General features: G+C 46.9%; 1 protein-coding gene across 1 annotated transcript; it reads right to left on the bottom strand.

Moving 5' to 3' along the window:
• Window positions 1–12,572: 12,572 nt before the first annotated feature.
• On the bottom strand, window positions 12,573–16,688 carry LOC111847538 (photoreceptor-specific nuclear receptor). The gene is made up of 7 exons (XM_023818804.1): window positions 16,562–16,688; window positions 15,667–15,921; window positions 15,087–15,368; window positions 14,514–14,695; window positions 13,181–13,421; window positions 12,955–13,060; window positions 12,573–12,705 (listed from the first exon to the last, which is right to left on the bottom strand). Exons 1-7 carry the CDS (start codon window positions 16,656–16,658, stop codon window positions 12,573–12,575), a joined length of 1,296 nt encoding a protein of 431 aa, XP_023674572.1. The 5' UTR covers window positions 16,659–16,688.
• Between the last annotated feature and the right edge of the window lie 114 nt (window positions 16,689–16,802).

The raw sequence follows: 16,802 nt of genomic DNA, 5'->3' as shown, positions 1-16,802 counted from the left end.
CTACCCACCTGCCCGTTGCTTTTCTGTGTTTGCATGCAGACGATGATTTCAGTGCCGATTCAGGGACTGCGGCTGGCATTTTGCTGTCGCTCACTGACATTATGCGTTACGAGTTACGGTTGTGTTTACATGCAGCAAACTAAGGAGCAGCTCTTGCGCAAATGATACCCTTGAATGGCCCCCTATGCCAGTGTCTCCCAACCCGGCCCTGGGGGACCCCCAGACAGTCCACATATTTGCTCCCTCCCAGCTGGACCTCCTGGGGGCCCCTGAGGACTGGGTTGGGGGACACTGCCCTGTGCAGCCAATGTGTAGAGAATCAGCATTTCATCATTTCTTAGGAAACACCTAGCAAACTCTTGTAACATTCATTTGCACATTTATTAAACTCATTAAAATCTTAACACCATACAACAGAACTTGCAGTTTAATGTAACCATAGTATAGCTTTATATGACATTATAACTTCATTGATATTGTTGCTGGGCAGTTCATTGCATCAACGCCTGCTGCACTATCTGGGGCTTTGAGATCATGTGCACTTGCCCTTCGTTTCCCACAAACTGTCTGTATTATGTTCTCTTTACTCCCCCCCCCCCCTGACTGGTGACACCCCCTGATGCCTGGCCCTGTTGAGGATGCTTTATCCATCCAGAATAATCTTCACAGGCTCGGGGGCCGTCACACACATGGGGGCCGGCGCTTTCTGAGACCCGCCGTGCCGATCGCCATGTCGACAGGCACTCTGCCCCGCCCACTGTTACCTTTTCAGTCGAAAAACATCGACTGAGTCTTATTGTGGCAGGATGATGCCTGATTGGATTCTGGCCTCTGAGGAATCGTCCCCATTTTCTGTGGATAATTAGGGTCTTGCAGAATAATCAAGCTGCAGGACATCAGACAGCAGTAATCAGGTGGGGGCTGGGGGTGTCCGGGATATGTGCTTTTTGTGTTCTGCAGCGCAAACACTTCATCAGAAAGCAGACAAAACACGCTGAGACAGACCACCCGCACCCCAATAAACACTGTGCCCCCCCACCACCCCATGAGCGCCCTGCCCCCCACGCCATGAGTGCCGTGTCCCCGGGTCGGCTCCTGGTCCACTGGGTCCTCTAGAACGGCTCCCCCCGGGTGACTTGAATGACAATGACATGCCGTTACCTGCCGGCTTGATTGTGGCTCGATTTTCCGTTATTAAAATGCGGGGCGTGTTTGCCTGCCAGAAGCGGGTGTGGAGACACGCACCATGGGAGGGGTGCACAGACCCTTCCTAACATCGTTTCAATTCAGGATCCGACAAGGAGTTTAACGGGTTTTAAATGTCAGCTTTTGTGTGAGTTAGACTGGACAACCAAACGCTTTTTAGAGGGTCTCTGAATCTCCGGATGATCAGGGTGTGTAGGGCAGATATCAGAGCAGATACGGTTGGCTGTGTCAAGTAAGCTGTCAACAGGCAAATGTAACTCCATTAAGCCCCTCTCATCGATAAGCCTCTAAATGCTGTTGTCTAAATTCTCTCATTTGATCGTACTTCTCTCATTTCCCGTTGGTGCCGATACCAGCCGTAATGGTACATTTCTGAGCCTTAGCACACGTATGATTCTGTAACACACATACAGAGTTGATATTAATGGACCTCTGGCATTTTGCATAAAGACATAAATGACAGACACCGGCGAATTATCAGTACATTTCTTTGTCTGCCCTCCTCTGGCTGTCAGGCACAGTCCGTCATGGCGGCTGGCTCTCCGCTCGTCCTGTGGCTCAGGCGGCTGCTGTCCTTGACACACAGACTTGTGTGTGTGTGTGTGTGTGTGTGTTATTGCTGATGGAGCCCAAAATGTAATACTGCCCAGACAGCCTTCCCTCTGGGGTGACGGTAATTCCATTACATTTTGTAGGATGTGGCATGGAAAATCATAAGCAAATTAAGAGGTGAAATTCACTTATAAACATTTAATATTCACCATTTTTGAAAAGCTGTGTTTACTAGCTATTGTTTATTTGACAGCTAATGGCTCACTGAGTAACAAGATATTTATGGATGCATGCGGTCCAAGTTTTTTGCTGCAGAGCTTCATAATACAGAGCTTAATATCAGTTCCAGTTCACCTTGATGCTGGTGTAAATGCACAGCACACTGGCTGCCGGCTGGGGACCTGAAACGACCCCCTGGTCTCAAACCAGCACACACTCATCGACAGCAGTGAAGGATGAAACAGCCTGGCTGATTATCATCCACCTATGCAGACGTCAGCCCTCCTTTTGCTGCTGTTACTATCAGGTAAACAAATCAAGTATTTTTTTGCAGGATGATCTGTAATTCGTATCAAATTACCTAATACCTACCAATACATATTTCTTTGTTCTACATTTTCCCTTGAATTATACAGGAATCCGACTCAGAATCAGGCTCCTCTGCCACTTTCTGTCTGAGATCCCACCACAGTGATGGCGGCCTGGATTGAGACATTACTTTAAACTGTGTCTCCTCATCCCATGTCCCCACACCTGGCATAGCCGCACCCCATGTTCCGTTTCCCAGCATTCCATCTTCCGGTGTCCTCATCTCTCTGTGTCCTATGTCCCCACACCCTGTCTCCCCACACCCTGTGTCCCCCTGTCCCGACACCCTGTGTCCCCACATCCACAAAGCCTGTCTCCCCACACCCTGTGTCCCCATGTCCCCCCACCCTGTGTCCCAATGTCCCTGTGCCACTGATCCCCACATCCTGTCTTTCCATGTCCTCACACCCCGACAGTCGCATACGCCAACGTTTATGATTCATAAATAATGCCAGGCGCCTAACCTGCTGCCCGCCTGCCTGCTTGTCAGACCAATCAAACGCCCACTGCCTCAGAGCGCCCATGGAGAACGCCATCACCTGCAGCTGGCCCTCTGGGGTGGGGGGTGGGGGTGCTCTGTTTCGTGGGCTAATTGCAGCTTTCCACACCATCAGACGCTGCAGAATCGCTGCACTTGAAAAGACCATTTTCTCCGTTTTACAGACTGAACGCTGAATGCATACAGATGCGGGGGCAAAGGTCCCCCCACTCAGTGTGGGGACACTGTGGAGCTGATGCAAAGTGGCTTTTACTCGATTAGTGGGAAGCAGCAGCTTTTCAGCTCTTCATAACACCTTGTTAAAGCCGTGAACCTGCTGGATAAGCGCTTATGGAAGGTGGATGGAAAGCTAAGTCTTATTTTCAGGAAAACTGACAAATTAAACTCACAATAAAGTCACATTTGAGCAAGAAGGCAGGAGTGAACGGACTATATAAAATTAATACACAAACATTGCATCAGTAAAAATCAGAACATTGGCACTAAAATTCCCTCTGAACTGTATTAATTCTGTATGTCTCTTCTCATTTCTGTACAATCAAGGAATAACCATGGAATAGGGATGGCAAACATGCGGCCCCTTTGTGTAAGGGGGAGACCAAGCTGATCTCTTTTGTTTACTTTGTGCCATAATTTCCACTAGTTGGTTTCTCAGATGGCTTGTTGTTTAAGTGGGTTGTCATGGTAACTAGTGTTGTAGTTCTCGAGACCGGTCTTGGTCTCGAGACCGGTCTCGAGACCAATTTTTTGTGGTCTCGGTCTTGTCTTGGTCTCGACTCTATTTGGTCTCGGTCTTGTCTTGGTCTCGACTCTATTTGGTCTCGGTCTTGTCTTGGTCTCGGACATAGCGGTCTCGATGGGATGGGGAAAAAAAGAGAAAACTGCACATCCTCACAGAACAGTATCATTATTTATTACGCGCCTCAATTCAAATGCAACCAGTCAGATGCATCCATTTCAAAAACGTTACATTTTATACATTTTCTCCACGGACACTGCCAGTGCTTCACAGTCCACACACATCATACACATCGTATCATACATCGGCAAAAAAATGTCCGAAAATGTCCGCGAAGTCTATAGCATAGTTATAATTCAAATAAATTAGGTATTTTACATTGATTAGAAAGCACGGTCTTGGAGGTGCAAGTCAATCTGGAGGCTCATTCTCTTCAATTCAAAGCAAAGGATCATTACATAGCTGTATTCATAGCTTACCCGAGGCCTCTGTCCCTGGTATAAGAGACTTAATATGAACATCTTTCTGGTACATCCCATCTCTTTCCCTTGACGAGGTCTGATAAAATGGTTATAGGAGAGGATTGCTGAGAATATTATTTTCTATCTGGTCTCATAACTATGACAAATCTGGGAGATTTTAAATGAGAGACATATGGACATACGGACAATATAATTGAAAAGATAACATGAATTTGATTTAACGAGTAATGACACTTTACAGCAATGCCTTTTTTCTCTACAGTTGATCTGGGTAATGTGATGTCGATTCTAGCCCTAGTCTGTTTTCGGTCTTGGTCTTGGTCTTGGTCTCGACCAGTCTTGGTCTTGGTCTCGCCTTAGTGTGTCTTGGTCTTGGTCTTGGACTTGGTCTTGGTCTTGGTACCCTCAAGTCTCGGCAGTGTCTTGGTCTTGATACCCTCCGGTCTCGGCAATGTCTTGGTCTCGGTTTAGGCGGTCTTGACTACAACACTAATGGTAACACTATCAAAGCTAGGTGCTTTGTAGAAGTTACACCAGATGATGACAATCAAAAGCATGAAAAATGTAATAGTGGAAGAGAAGTGACGTTCGTGCTTATAAAACGTATATCATGATATGAAGCCTGAATGGTGAGGGATCTGAGGTTTACAGTAGCCCACTGTGAACACAGCCCCGAATGCAGATCCAGGAGATCAGAGCGCCACCCAGGGGCAGAGTGGGAGAATTTACAGCAGAGAGAGTGGACTACATGAGAATGGGATGAGCAGGATTTTTTTAGTCTGACTCAGGTGTGATACATCTCTGCCTTTCAGCATACTTCACTACAAGCAGGAAAAACTTTTCGAGCAAAATGCCTAAATCATTAAATTAAAATTACTGTCTCACTTAAAATCTTGTGGAAGAATTCTTTCTTGGTCTTGGGAAAATAAATTGAAATTAAAATAAAATGAATTCAGTTGATGATCAAAGTCATTTTCCCCCTGGGGGGGGGTCATACAGTGGATGAGTGACATTAAGACCTGATGTGCATTTCTCCTTAGTCACCAGTAGGAGGCGCTGGAATGGTATAGTCTCTTTCTCCTGTCCGTTACATTCTTGGCCTCGAGGGTCTTGGGCAAACATGTGGGTTGAGAGAAGATGCCAGCTCCGACCCCCCCCCCCCCATCCCCGAAGTGCTTGGCTCGCTCCCCCTGCCCCCCCCCCCACATCGCTTGGGCTCCACTTTGAAAAGCAAATTGTGTCACGAGCGGCACCACACTGCAAATGTCAGGCCGCTGCCTGGAGACGCACCCCCCCTCCCCCCATCAGCCTCTAAAGTGTAAATGTCAATGGGACAGCCTGCGGCAACCGGCGCTCTTATTAATCCTGGGGAGAGCAGGTCGTCCTGCAGCTGGCGCCCCCACAGGCCTGTGGTGAAACTGCAGGACCGGCAGCCAGCACCTCTGCTTAGGAGAGCGGCCCTGCCACTTCCTGACTGACGCTGGAATTAAACACCAAGTCTACGAGTCACCCGGCATCGTCTGTGTGACACCCTCATCCACATTTTCGCGCCTCTCACCGTCCCTCCGGCGATCGTATCTAACAAGTGTCTCTAAGCGACGTGCTAGCGATTTGCGGCTCGCCTTCTAAGCCGCCCTCGGGGCTGTGGATCTGTCAGTCGTGCAGACAGGAGACTCTCTGAACGAGGCTGGAGATGCTGTTTCTGTGCACAGAGGGAAACTGAAAGAGAATCCGGCTAAAGCAAACGCCAGACACACCAAAGGCACACAACAGACACACATAACAGAGACACACACGCACACACAGACTCAGAGCATCTGAGGGACCGTGCTGCCATCTGGCTGGGCCATACAGGTGTCCTGCGGTGAATCTAAGTGCTCTGGGGCTGAGACACTCTCTGCATTCAAAATCATAGCTCAGAAATGAGGGGAGGGTGCTTTGTGACCCAGATGATTGAGCATCCAAAGCCCCTCCCCACCCCCCTCCGCCCTGTGGGGCCCCAGTCCCTGATCTCATCTGTACTCATAATTGTCACCCCTCATATGCTGTTTCAATTAGGCGCTCAATTGCCCCCCAGGGCCCCAGGGGACCGGTAGCCACACAGGCCCAAGACTTGGGCCTCCTAATGGCAGGTAGTGGGAGCAGCTCCAGGCCAGGAGCACAGCGCCACCCTGTGGTGGCTGAGACAAACTGGCTGAATCAGCCTCTTTTGTGAGATTAGTGAACAGAGAGGCGTCACAAAGGCAGACTTGAGTGGCACTTCGTGAGGATCGATGGGGGGGGGGGGCTTTTTCCTGTAGAGCTTCACAACAGGGCTGTATCACTCCAAATATGACATTTACTGTGAACATTCTTTTTAAAATTTCACAAAATAGCAAATATGCACTTTTTTAGTTTTAATTTTCATAAAGAACATTGCAGGGCGGTTAGGACTGTCACCTCACTCCTCTGGGACCTGGGTTAAAGTCTCCACCAGGTTTGCGTGTGTGGAGTATGTATGTTCTCCCCATGTCATGGTGGGGTTTCCTCCAATTACTGCAGTTTCCCCCCACAGTCCAAAAACATGCTGAGGCTAATTGGAGTTACCATATTGCCCATAGGTGTGCATGTGTGAGTGAATGGTGTGTGTGAGTGTGCCCTTCAGTTGGGTTAGCGCCCCATCCTGGGTTGTTCCCTGCCTTGTCCCCATAAGCTCCGGAACCCCTGTGACCCTGAACACGATAAGCGGTGTCAGATGATGGATGGATAAAGAACATTGCACTACTGATCATTAGCCTACAGAATAATCATTGGTTGAGCTTGGAAGTATGAGGTCTTTGAAAGCATGAGCAATTCTTCTTCAAAAAATCTGTGTGAACATAGTTTAATGTGTATATACACAATATTGATTTAGGAACTGAATTGTTACTACAGTTGTTACTACAATTACTTTATCGTGTTATTTTACGTTTGCATGAATCTAGTACAACAATTTTAGGTTCTCCTTCATGTAAAAAATAAGGCATTAAGTTCCTATTTACCCCAACTGATTAAATGAATGACAATGAATAAATTCGATCTCAACTGCCCTGGTCACACGAGACACAATTTTAAACAGAAGCCACAAAACCTGCGCATAAACGCACCATGACTCCGCATCCCGGACCAGCTCCACCCTCTGCTAGAACTTTCTTTGATCGTCTTTATCACAAAGGGCCAGTCTGACTCCGAGATTTCCTAGCTTTTGTCCGGGATCTGCGTTCCCCCTGTCGCGGGATAAGCAGTTTCAGAGCTTTTAGCTAAATTAGATTTTACAGTGTACTTTATCCCAAATCCCCCGGATCAGTGCAGTGTTCCAAGAGCCTCAGACACGACCAGGCAAAATCGGCTGGAGGCTCTATGTGGAGAGGCGATTACATTGTACACACAGACGTGGAAAATCAATTAGGGGGCTACACGCGAACACAAAGAAACGTGCCCATTTTTCACCATCCTAATTAAACGTCTCTCCCGAAAATGCGAAATTAGAAGAGACGCGGAAGCATATTAGAAACGACATTAGTACAGAAATGAATCTCACTGCTGAGGAATACAGTAGACTGTAAAGCGAGATTCCACGATGTAGACTGCCTTTCATTGGTTTGATTATGATCTGTAATCTTTAATAATAATCTGTGAACAGAAGGGACGACTCTGTGGGGCAAAGGGGCCACCTTGTGGTCATGAACTGTAATTAATCCCATTCTTACTATGTCGAGGGGCTCTGCCGGCGCTGTTGATCTTAAAGTAACTTAAACCGGTCACCACATTTTGCAAATGGCGAAATGCATACTGCACGTGAAACCCAAGGAATCCTTGAAGGAGTGTCATGCCGGCACTGCCCACGCAGGGGTATATCAAGGAATTCTGGGTCCCCTGAATGTCAGGCTCCACGTTTGTGGAGGTTAACGCTGTATTGTCATGCGGTTTCCTCCACACACACACACACACACACACACACACACACACACACACAGAGAGAGAGAGAGAGAGAGAGAGAGAGCATGCTAAGGTGAATTACAGTTGCCAAATTGTATATCAGTACCATGCAATAGGTTGGCACCCCACCTGGGTAATTCACTGCCTAGGTAATTCCTTAGCTTTCAGAATAGGCTATGGACCCCCACAACCTTGCACAGGCCAATTGAGTATAAAATTTATGGATATTCTGGGTCTGCTTGCGTAATTTCATTCAAAAACAGGTACTGATGTCTGTAAATTGCCGATAGTGTGTGAGGCCTGTATAAAATCAAACCATCCATTTTCTAAAACTACCAAACACTTATCCAAATTATTTATTAAACTGCAGGATACCAGGTGGCACTGACCTTATCCCTCATAATAATTTCTCACTAAGAACATAAACCATTGCAAAACATTATTCCATTTTAGCTGGGTCTGCCTGAAGATGTTGGGAAGCAGTTTTTTTATTAAATAGAATTGGAATTGTTAATAATACTATTCCCTCGGAGGTGGCGTGAATTTGCCTAATATATTTTAAAAATCGTGGTTAAACCGTTATATTTCATCATTATCAGGTAGGCTGTTTTTATTATATTCATGGTCATGCCACCATATGTCGTCAGTACCAGAGAGGTTTTCTAATTTTATTTATAGGCTTACGAAAGTGAAGAAGTGTGAGAAAAACAGGTGCCGGTATTCATTTTGTTAGTCATTACGATATATTATGAGAGGTGCCAGTATGCAAGAAACATTCTTTTTACTCTGAAGAGAAAAACATTTAGGTACCGATTCCACGTACTGCTGACTACCAGCCCACTTTAAGCTCTGTTTTTGGTTATTGCAAATACATGAATTATTCCCATCCCAGCTGGCATTCGACCGACCTTAAACGTTTAAATGTGGTTGAAATAATGTCAGTTTATAAAAAAACATTCATTCAACGTCAAAACAACGTTGAATACCAAATGGTTGAAATGGTGTTGTTAACTAACTATGGATTCAACATAGAAATATAAATAAAATTTGAGTTGTACGTCAAATCAACATTATTTTTACAACCATTTGCAAAATCTAAACAAAATCCAACGGTTATCCAACACTGACACCTGACGTTGATTCAACGCTGACTCCACGTTAAAATGCCAGCTGGGATAGATCTAAAAAGTTTTTAAAGTTTTCTGCTCGACCCGCAATAGTTTGGTGTATTTTAGTGTGATGACATTTACTTCTGATGTTCTGGAGGAAAGTTTGAGGAGTGAAGCTGATCCTGGTCACGCGGTGTAATCCGTGCCGGGTTTGTGCTCCCCGCAGATAAGGCAACTCATTTAGGAAATAGGCGCCGATAAGCAGCTCTGCAATTAATCTCTTATCTCCTGAAGGACAGAAATGCGACCTTCACACACCGCTTTGCGAACGGACCCCGACTCATGCTAGCCATCAAGGCGCAAGTTTCCTGTTAATACCGTTACCGGTCTGCAGCAGATATGGAGACGTGGGGTTTAAATGTCTACCTGACTCCCCGAACGATTGTGAAACAGACAGATGCCACATCACCTGTGATGAGTGAAAAAACTTTGAACAACTGTTGTTTCACCCAGTTATCATTTGGCTCCTCCTGGCTCATTTTTGTCTCATTTCTCATTTCGTTTTCATCAAAAGTAACTGCTACTCAGGGAGCAAAGTAGCCTATATAAAGCCATATTTTAATAGCTTAATACAATTTTATTATAGGCCCATGTAAATACAAATGTCCAATGGCAGTTCAGTGTCTGGATGTCTGACATGTCCCCATTTGGTCAGCAGGTGTTGCTGGCCATCCCACCCCGTATGTTCTTTGTGACTCCCAGCCCAAGCGTCTGGTTAATTGATCAATGACTCACAGCTCTCTCTTAACTAGTGTTCATTACCTGTGTATATATCTGCCTACCACATGTGCCCTGTTACTCTGTTGGTCATTTTGTATTTGTTCCTGCCTGAGGATTGTAGTTGTTACCTTTGTTATGGACCCCAGTTAGTGCGGTTTGTTACTGTTACCCTAGTGATTTTTTTTTTCAGTCTCAGTCCTAGCCCTCCTTTATTCTTAAAGCCGTACCTGACTCTGTTTTGACTCCTCCTGGTCCCTTTTCGTTTGTAATGTCGTTTAAGTTCAGTTTAAAATAAAGTTCCCTTGATGTCTGAAATCCGCTCCCTGGATCGTCTCTCCTTCACTGTGCTCCGTCGTGACATTTAGTAAAAAAAAAAGCTACAATTTGAAGTACACTGGCTAGATGGGGTGGGTGTGAACAGGACGTGAAACATGATTTTATGGAAAGATTCATAAATGTTACAACACTGTGGGGGTTGGAGAACGATAACGGGAATATGAAAAGAGCCGGGAATTAACTTGGGAATGTCACCGAGTTAAAATGCATTACATGCAGCTAGATTGGACGTGCTAGCTGACTTTTGCATAATTTATTAGTTCCATTGTAAAAGTTACTGATGTTTGTCCAGAACTGCAGTGCTCATAAAGGGATTTAGACAGGTGCATTTGGAAGTGCATATTGAACATAGTTCTCCAAAGAGCGTTACTCATAATTACGGTGGCACCCTCAAACTGATCCAGCTCTCCGCTGAATACATCGTCACTGAGCTTGGGACTGGAGCCATTACTGAAGTCATGTGTGCATTCGACACGCCATAACAGAGCATTTATACATATGACACTGATTAAATTTACTACTATACTCCATGTGACACGTGCAGCTAGAGCCTAGACATAGGCTAAATGCTTTTGAAGAAACTGCTGAATTCATAAATGAGGCTGCAACAAATATGTGAACTAATAATTATTATTTTTATATAATTTTTTATATTGTTTCCTGATATACTGGAGCCATATAAGAAAAACAGGGTCATGGTTGGTTAGAACCAGGTGCTAAAGGTGCCATGATTGTGGGTTTGATCCCAGCAGTTGTATGTTGCTTTGGATAAGAGGGTCTGAAAAATAAAATGTGAAGAGTCGATAGTTGGTATTGTTAGAGCTGTTTTTCAAAATGTGTTAATTGCTGCCATCTTTTGTCCATGGAGTGACATGGCAGGTCTGAGGTATGAAGGTTCGCTTGTGAGAGGATGGAAGAGGAGGGGGTGGGGGTGGTTAGTAGGTGAACAGGCAGAATGCCATGAAAAAAGCAGCGCAACTAACGTGTGACAACGCTTTCGGAAGCTTAATTGCTGCAATGTAAAATACCAGAACAGTCCCGTCTGCAGGCTATTCAGTACCAGTACAAGTTTGTAGACACCTACCCACAAAAAGGTTGATTTATACTATTCTCTACATTTTAGAATAATTACAAAGGTATCAAAATTATAAAATGCCATATATGGAATTATGCACTGACAAAAAAAGTATAAAAAAATAGATAATTTGCTGCGCGGGGGGGGGGGGGGGGAGCTGTGAGGGTCGGGACTCAGAAGGTTGCCGGTTCAAAACCCATTCTCAGCAGAGTGATCCCACCATTGGGCCCTTGAGCAAGGCCCTTAACCCCAGTTGTCAGTTCCATGAGGCGGCCTCCTGGGATGCTTTTCCAGCTGTCCTGAAGGAGGCCCCACATATGCTGAACCCTCAATGGCTTCTTTTCCACTCTCTGGTCAAATTCCTCCAAAACCATTCTACTGTGTTTAGGTCAGGTGGCCAGGTAATGTGATGTGACACTATCGGGCTCCTTTGTAGGCAGCTTGGCGTTTCCAAACTTAAGACTGATTCTGCATGTACAAGTCACTGTTTTGTATTTACTGTAGGGAAAAGCCAGGCTGGAGGATAAAATGTGGGAGATTCAATACCATACTGCACTCCAGTCTGCTTGTTTACAAATATTCTGATATACTGTGCGTCCTAAATGACGTGGCTTGTTGCTGAAGCTGGTAAGTTAGAGTCAGACTGAAATTAAAAATGAACCTTTGGGAAGTGCTTATAATATTTTATTAAAATGCTTCTTATGTTTATCACTCATAACCATTTTGATAGAAAATAAGTCGTGTGGTGTCCATCGGGCGTATGTATTGCATTGGAAGATTGACAATTAAATATAGCGTATATACAGTTGTTTCTCTTTAAAACTGGTCTGAAAACGTAAAAGTATTGAACCATAAAATTGCATCATAAACAGAGATTAGTATTTAGCTCGCAGATTATGGGGAATGACACAGAACTAAAGAAACAAATTAATGAGGAATGTGTATTGCCATGAGCCATCGGAATAATATTGCCTATAGATGAGTCTGCTGCAGCTGTACAGTTAGTATAGGGTTATGTTTATCAGCAGGTGGAAACACTAACGACAACCTTCACATTCCTGCAATGTCCAGTGATAGTTACCGCGGTCGCGGAACGCCCACCACTGGGACAATCTGTGTATATTTAAATCTTGTCATCCCAACGCAGATATACGAGTAATATAAATCTGCAGAGCGCTGCCGCAAAAGCACAGCAAAGCACGCCTACAGCGTCTGCCTGGCCGGCGTCAGGGCGACCTCTAGTGGCCACTTAGTTTTTGAACATGTCACAGAGCAACTTCTCCATGGGGGTGTTTCCGATGGTCCTATGGAAGAAGAGCAGCTCGATCCGCTCGGAGGTCACGAAACGCAGGGAGGGGAGTAGCAGGAGCAGCTTCCCAAACCTGAAGGGTGTTGCATTGATGAACAGGTAAGAATAACGGCAGTGCCACATCACAGTGCTGTAGATCAGGGTTTCTCAGCCCGATCCTCAGGGACCCCCAGACAGTCCACGTTTTTGCTCTCTCCCAGCTCCCTGAGCAAATACATGGACTGTCTGGGGGTCCCTGAGGATCGGGCTGGGAAACCCTGTTGTAAATAATGTAAAGCATAATAAATGGTGAATATTCTTAATGACAGCATTGCACTCTTACCTGGAAGGCTGGCCTGAGTAATGCGTCCGGCTGTGCTGGCCCAGCATCACCTGAGACTGGTCCTGCAGGTTCTCCACCTGCTCGGGGTCCTTCAAACCCCTGGTCTCTGCAAGCAGCCCAACGTATCAGAGAAAGAAAGTGGTTAACATCCCAGACAAAGATAGACAGCCTGCTTCAGGTCTCCGGTACAGTGACAGTAAAAGAATGAGCATCAATCATAGCTGACCGGGCTTGAAGAGGACGACGGCCTTGAGGCAGGCAAACTCAGTGGGGTCCACAGCAAGGGCCTTAAAGCGGCTGAACACCTCCTGCAGCACACGCAGGTCAGCTCCTGAGAGGCTGGCTTTGCTCTGCGGGGGTGGCGAGAGGTCCGGCAGCGAGAGCAGGGGACAGCTGTCCAGGGGCAGGGACCACTGGACGGCGCAGAGCAGGAAGAGCTCACTCCATGCCTCCTCCAGGAGGATCACCTGATGATACAAAGGGCGGGGTCAGTGACACAATGGGAGGAGTCAGTGACGGGGGCGGGGTCAGTGACACAAGGGGTGTGGTCAGTGACATAAAGGACAGGGTCAGTGACACAATGGGAGGAGTCAGTGACACAAGGGGTGTGGTCAGTGACATAAAGGACAGGGTCAGTGACACAATGGGAGAGTCAGTGACGGGGGCAGGGTCAGTGACACAATGGGAGGAGTCAGTGACAGGGGGCGGGGTCAGTGACACAAGGGGTGTGGTCAGTGACATAAAGGACAGGGTCAGTGACACAATGGGAGCAGTCAGTGACGGGGGCGGGGTCAGTGACACAAGGGGTGTGGTCAGTGACATAAAGGACAGGGTCAGTGACACAATGGGAGAGTCAGTGACGGGGGCGGGGTCAGTGACACAATGGGAGGAGTCAGTGACAGGGGGCGGGGTCAGTGACACAAGGGGTGTGGTCAGTGACATAAAGGACAGGGTCAGTGACACAATGGGAGCAGTCAGTGACGGGGGCGGGGTCAGTGACACAATGGGAGGAGTCAGTGACAGGGGGCGGGGTCAGTGACACAAGGGGTGTGGTCAGTGACATAAAGGACAGGGTCAGTGACACAATGGGAGGAGTCAGTGACGGGGGCGGGGTCAGTGACACAATGGGAGGAGTCAGTGACGGGGGCGGGGTCAGTGACACAATGGGAGGAGTCAGTGACAGGGGGCGGGGTCAGTGACACAAGGGGTGTGGTCAGTGACATAAAGGACAGGGTCAGTGACACAATGGGAGGAGTCAGTTACAGGGGCGGGGTCAGTGACACAATGGGAGGAGTCAGTGACACATGGAGCACCAATCACAAGTACCATATCCATATCTTAGAGGGAGTGTGCTGGGTGCTTGCCAAACATCTTCCCTGGTACACCAACTTTACAATAATTTCCGAAATTAATTGAAAGATGCTTTTTCAGTACACTAATTTGATCATTTATCCAACATTTAAGCAAGAATGGCCTGAATAGACATACATGTGTGGACTTCTTCAGTGCTAAAGCTGCACATGGAGAGCCCTGGTGTACAGGGACCTCTGAGGGCTCACCTGGTCTCTGAAAGGCAGGTTGGAGAACACCGGCAGATTCTTAGCCCATTTGACGGACATAAAAAGCAAGCGGGCTGAGGTTTCATAAACGCTCTCGGGGCTGCTGGGAGGGTACAGCGACACGTGGTACTCAGTGGAGGACCTCTCTGGCTCATTGCTCGTCACGTCGATGTTCTCATCCACTGCAGGGGGGACCATTTAGACAGACTTGCACTGTAAACTCAGTCACCACTGTGATTTATTCATCACTGCCACTTTAAACCTGAGCACCATGTAGAACGACATGTATGGTATTGTAAATACAGCACATATTGTACATATTGCATGTTATTGTTCACTATTCTGTTATTATTATTTCTTTCTGTTTCTGTATTACTATTTCTTTCTGTTTAAATCTTCAGGGAAATATTCATACACGCATTTCATTGCACTTGTATAAATTACAATTTATTGAATTCTTGAATTCTTTTGAAAAAACCAGAGTGGAATGCTGGAGACCATAAGCAAGGAGAGGGCTGGATGCTTCCCACACTGATGATGATGTCACACGAGACCCCCCCGCTCCGCCCTCACCATCTTCCGGCTCCAGCTTGGCGCAGGTCTCCGCCGTCATCAGGCTGGCCATGAAGCGGTGGTTATTCTGCGGGCTGGAACAGTGCTGCACCACCGCCACCGTCGCCGAGCTGAGCGAGGAGCTGATGTGCGGCCGCGTGATGACTGAGCACGAGGACGAGGATGAGGACGAGGACGTGGGCTCCCGCGTGGTGGCCAGGTGCTCCTTCTCCGCTGCGTCTGCATCCACAGCATCCAGCCGCACCTGGGCGGTGCTGCGCGGCTGCCGCTCATTCTGCACCGCTGTGGGAGGCAGGATCGGGTCGCATGCATGCGTCTCCATCGTGCAATATGCAGGAGCTCTGCGTGGGCGGCTTTGGAAGCTTACGCTGAGCAGATGAGCACTTTCCTCCTCTCTGAGGGCTTGTTGCCATTTAGACAGATCTGTTACCTAAATTCTGGCCTGTTCTGATCTTCCTCAAATGTGCAGCATGTGGTATTAATATTATTACACACATCCCTCTGTTCAATAATGTTATCCTGCCCTTCAGGAATGTAAGCATGGCACTCTCACACTCCCGGCACTCACACTGGCACTTACCATCCTTGTTCATGCCCGCCTGCAGGCACTTCTTCAGGCGGCAGGCCTGGCACTGGTTACGGTGGGCCTTGTCCACAGGGCACATACCCGTGCCGGCCTGGCACCTGTAGATGAGCCGCCGCCTGACGCTGCGCTTGAAGAAGCCGCTGCAGCCGTTGCAGGCGTAGATGCCGTAGTGCTTCCCGCTGCTGGTGTCTCCGCACACCTTGCAGAGCAACGCGGGGCTCAGGGCTTTGCCGGGCGCCGGGCTCTTCGCTGTCAGGGGCACAGAGACGCCGGCGCATGGTGAGCCGGAGGCTTCTTAAGCTGGTTAAGTTGTGCTGAACCACGGATGCGCTGCCATAGGCTGCAATCTGAGCCCATGGCCCATGCAACTCTGAGCTGCTGGCTGCCTTTGGCGTCCCGTCGGGAATAAACGGCTTTTAAAAGCCGGATGATTCTGTGTGAGACTGTGCTAATCTACTGCCCGCGTACTATATAATACACCCTTTATTTTGACTTTTGAAAGTACATTGACTTTAGGTGTGTTGTAGATAAATATGACTAATCTTGTCGTTGTTCAGTCATATTATATCATATTATGTTGGTATGTTTTTCCCTCTATAACCACCTATAATAATCATATTTGTATTGCCTTTACTGTTTAATTACATTAAACAGTACATTTACATTTCAAAATGTAAATACCTTTAATTATTTTACTGTTTGACCAAAAAAACAATCTTGTCATCATTTCTTCAGTGACATTTATGATTTTTTTCTACACTATGTTTTCAGCCAACCTTGAATTTTTGGTTAGAAACAGTGAGCTAGTTAGGCTAGCTAGTTTTAACTATATAACTTTTCATTCATAAAAGATTTTGGATGGGAAATAGCGCCCCCTGGGGGTTCTTACCTCCATGGCCGTCCTCTGTGCTGCTGCTCCCTGAGGACTCACTAGGCGATGAGGAGGGCAGCATGGAGCTCTTGCTGAGGTGATCCTCCATCATCATTCTGGGAGGATTCCGACAGTGGGGTGTGGCCCAATGATAAGTCAAAAAGCAAAGCAAACGCCTGTTCAACGTTTGTAAACGTATTCCAAGAAACAATTCGGTCTGGTTACTTTCTGGTGATTGACCAGTATGTAATTTTCAGCA

The sequence above is a fragment of the Paramormyrops kingsleyae genome, chromosome 11 (assembly GCF_048594095.1).
Source record: "Paramormyrops kingsleyae isolate MSU_618 chromosome 11, PKINGS_0.4, whole genome shotgun sequence".
Taxonomy (NCBI): domain Eukaryota; kingdom Metazoa; phylum Chordata; class Actinopteri; order Osteoglossiformes; family Mormyridae; genus Paramormyrops; species Paramormyrops kingsleyae.
Note: the sequence above shows the minus strand (reverse complement) of the source record. Positions and strands in the feature narration are given on the sequence as shown.

Coding starts and splice junctions, on each gene's coding strand:
- LOC111847538 (XM_023818804.1), bottom strand. CDS start 16,658: ATGATGATGGAGGATCACCTCAGCAAGAGCTCCATGCTGCCCTCCTCA. Junction 15,369..15,666: donor GGCGGGCATGAACAAGGATG/GTAAGTGCCAGT, acceptor TGCCTCCCACAG/CGGTGCAGAATGAGCGGCAG. Junction 13,061..13,180: donor CGTCGTCCTCTTCAAGCCCG/GTCAGCTATGAT, acceptor GGCTGCTTGCAG/AGACCAGGGGTTTGAAGGAC.